At 31.7% G+C, this 2,167-nt stretch overlaps 1 protein-coding gene across 1 annotated transcript in view; it reads left to right on the top strand.

Moving 5' to 3' along the window:
- The first annotated feature begins 298 nt into the window (after positions 1-298).
- Positions 299-2,167, top strand: part of LOC121864918 (deoxyuridine 5'-triphosphate nucleotidohydrolase, mitochondrial-like) — an 8,523-nt gene continuing 6,654 nt past the window's right edge. Inside the window, 1 exon segment of the mRNA XM_042364118.1 lies at positions 299-491. Within this exon segment, the coding sequence (XP_042220052.1) occupies positions 299-491 (193 nt within the window).

Genomic DNA, 2,167 nt, shown 5'->3' with positions numbered 1-2,167 from the left:
ATAACAGTATATGGTAGTTCTGCTTTCGGTATTAAAAAAATACTTAATTCATTGATTGCAGGAATAAAAAAGGAAAATAAAAACATATATATTCAATGGGGTTTAAGTAATAACAATGATAGCCATAGTGATGATGATGATATGAACGATAACTAATATTTTTGAATGGGGTAGTAAGGATAAATATATATATATGGGGATATAAAATATAAAATCTATTATTGTCTATAGGTTCACTAGATGAAGATCTACCTACTTAAGTAACAGACAGAAGTAACAAGCTAATAGCTATTCAGCGATGACCACCAAGGAGAAGAATTTTAATATACCCTTTACTGGAAGTGATGTATTTGTAACTTTGAAGATAGTGTATAGTCAACTTGATGCAGCACACTCACATTCAAGTTTTGCCGAATCTACTAACAATAATAAAGTTTATCTCCGCCGCATGAATAAGAAGAATGTTGAAAATGTGAAAGAGCAGCAGCAAAGTAAGAAGAGAAAAGAAAAAAGATTCAACAAGGAGACAAGAACTAAAAAAACTTGTGTTGAGGATATAAATATTAATAAACACAATGTATTTTTTCTGTCAGAAAATGGATCCTTAGTTATGAACGAAGGACGAAAAAGTTACCAAAATTATTGTTATATTACAGAAATAACAATATATAATGCTTATAAGGAAAGAATACACCACTTAACCTCGAAAGTAGCCTTGACAACCAAGGAAATTTTGATTGCTATAATTACAGCAATTAAAGTTATTAATGATAATATAATATGCAGTAATATTAACTATACTCCAACTTATCTAGTAACTGGTTCACAATTAAATGTAGATATTCTCCACCGTATAATAACTAATGGCTTAACTATCCAATCATGGCAACGTAATAAAAATAATAACCCCCAGTATTATCTACACAACCACCACAGTGATAGTTGTTCAATTATTAATGAAAATAAAGAAGTGATGCCCAATGTAAATTTTGTAGGAGTAGGAGAAGCAACTGGAAAGATGCAGCAACGGGAAAAAATCATTCTGTGGGCGTTTACAAATACACTTTCTCATTTGTATGCCTTAGATCTGTTCAGCTCATCTATAGCTAAAAATGATAATATCTCTCGACGACAAAATGTATGGTGTACACTTAAAGATGTTTCATGTCTCAATATAGGCAGAGTAAAAAAGCACGCTTACCTTATCACCAATACATTTATTCAACCTGTAATCAATATATATTTGGATTCTTCAACATTATGCAATTTTGGATCTACTTTAACAACTTCATTTAATACAATTATGGATATGTATGTGTAATATTTGATGATTAATAAAAAAAAATTAATTGATTAACCCCATTAAAAATAAGCAACGGTCGTACGCACCGTTTTTAGAATTAAGGCCACACAATTCTTTCCAAAAAAATTTCCTGTTCGAGTGTATTACCTTGTGTAATATCTCTATTTAAAGTGGATACTATTTTAGCTTTAATTATAACTTTAGTACATCCTCTAATTTTATCCTCTGGATTAAGACACGGGTAACTACCAAGTGATTTTTCTGTTTTAGTATTACTACATTTAACCCAAATTGTAAGTGTATTGTTGTCTCTATCTAACTCTGGATCGGGACATGCCGTACATGGATTACTTTTATTCCCATTTATATTGGTATAAAATTGACCACATTCACAAGTTTTTGTTTCACGATTATATCCTAAAGCATCTGTAACGTGAGGAGGTATATGCGTTAAACACGGATCTTGGAAACACATGGATCTCGAAATTTCTGGGTTGGCCACATAGCCTTGTGCGCATTCACATTCAAACTCATGTTGTACCTCATAAAAATCATTAGGAATCATTGAGGCAATATCGACTACACTTCTTTCATTTTTTCCATCAATACCTATCAGTTTTCCATCAGGTTCGCAAACAATAAATGTGTTTCTATCCGCGTCATAGAAACCAGGTAATTTAGATTTACATTTCCATCTATCCTCTTCTTGGGAATACTGTAAATATCCCCACACGGAATTATATAAAGTTTTTGTTTCAAGGGGAGGTTCTTTCCATAAGCAATAGGTACACCCTCCAATTAATACTGTTCCACGTATTGTATACTGTGTAGAAGATTCTTGGGGAATTTTTACTATTTTAAGGT

The sequence above is a fragment of the Homarus americanus genome, unplaced genomic scaffold (assembly GCF_018991925.1).
Source record: "Homarus americanus isolate GMGI-L3 unplaced genomic scaffold, GMGI_Hamer_2.0 scaffold59578, whole genome shotgun sequence".
Classification (NCBI taxonomy): domain Eukaryota; kingdom Metazoa; phylum Arthropoda; class Malacostraca; order Decapoda; family Nephropidae; genus Homarus; species Homarus americanus.
The sequence above is the reverse complement of the archived record's forward strand: the minus strand, read 5'-3'. Positions and strand labels throughout refer to the sequence as shown.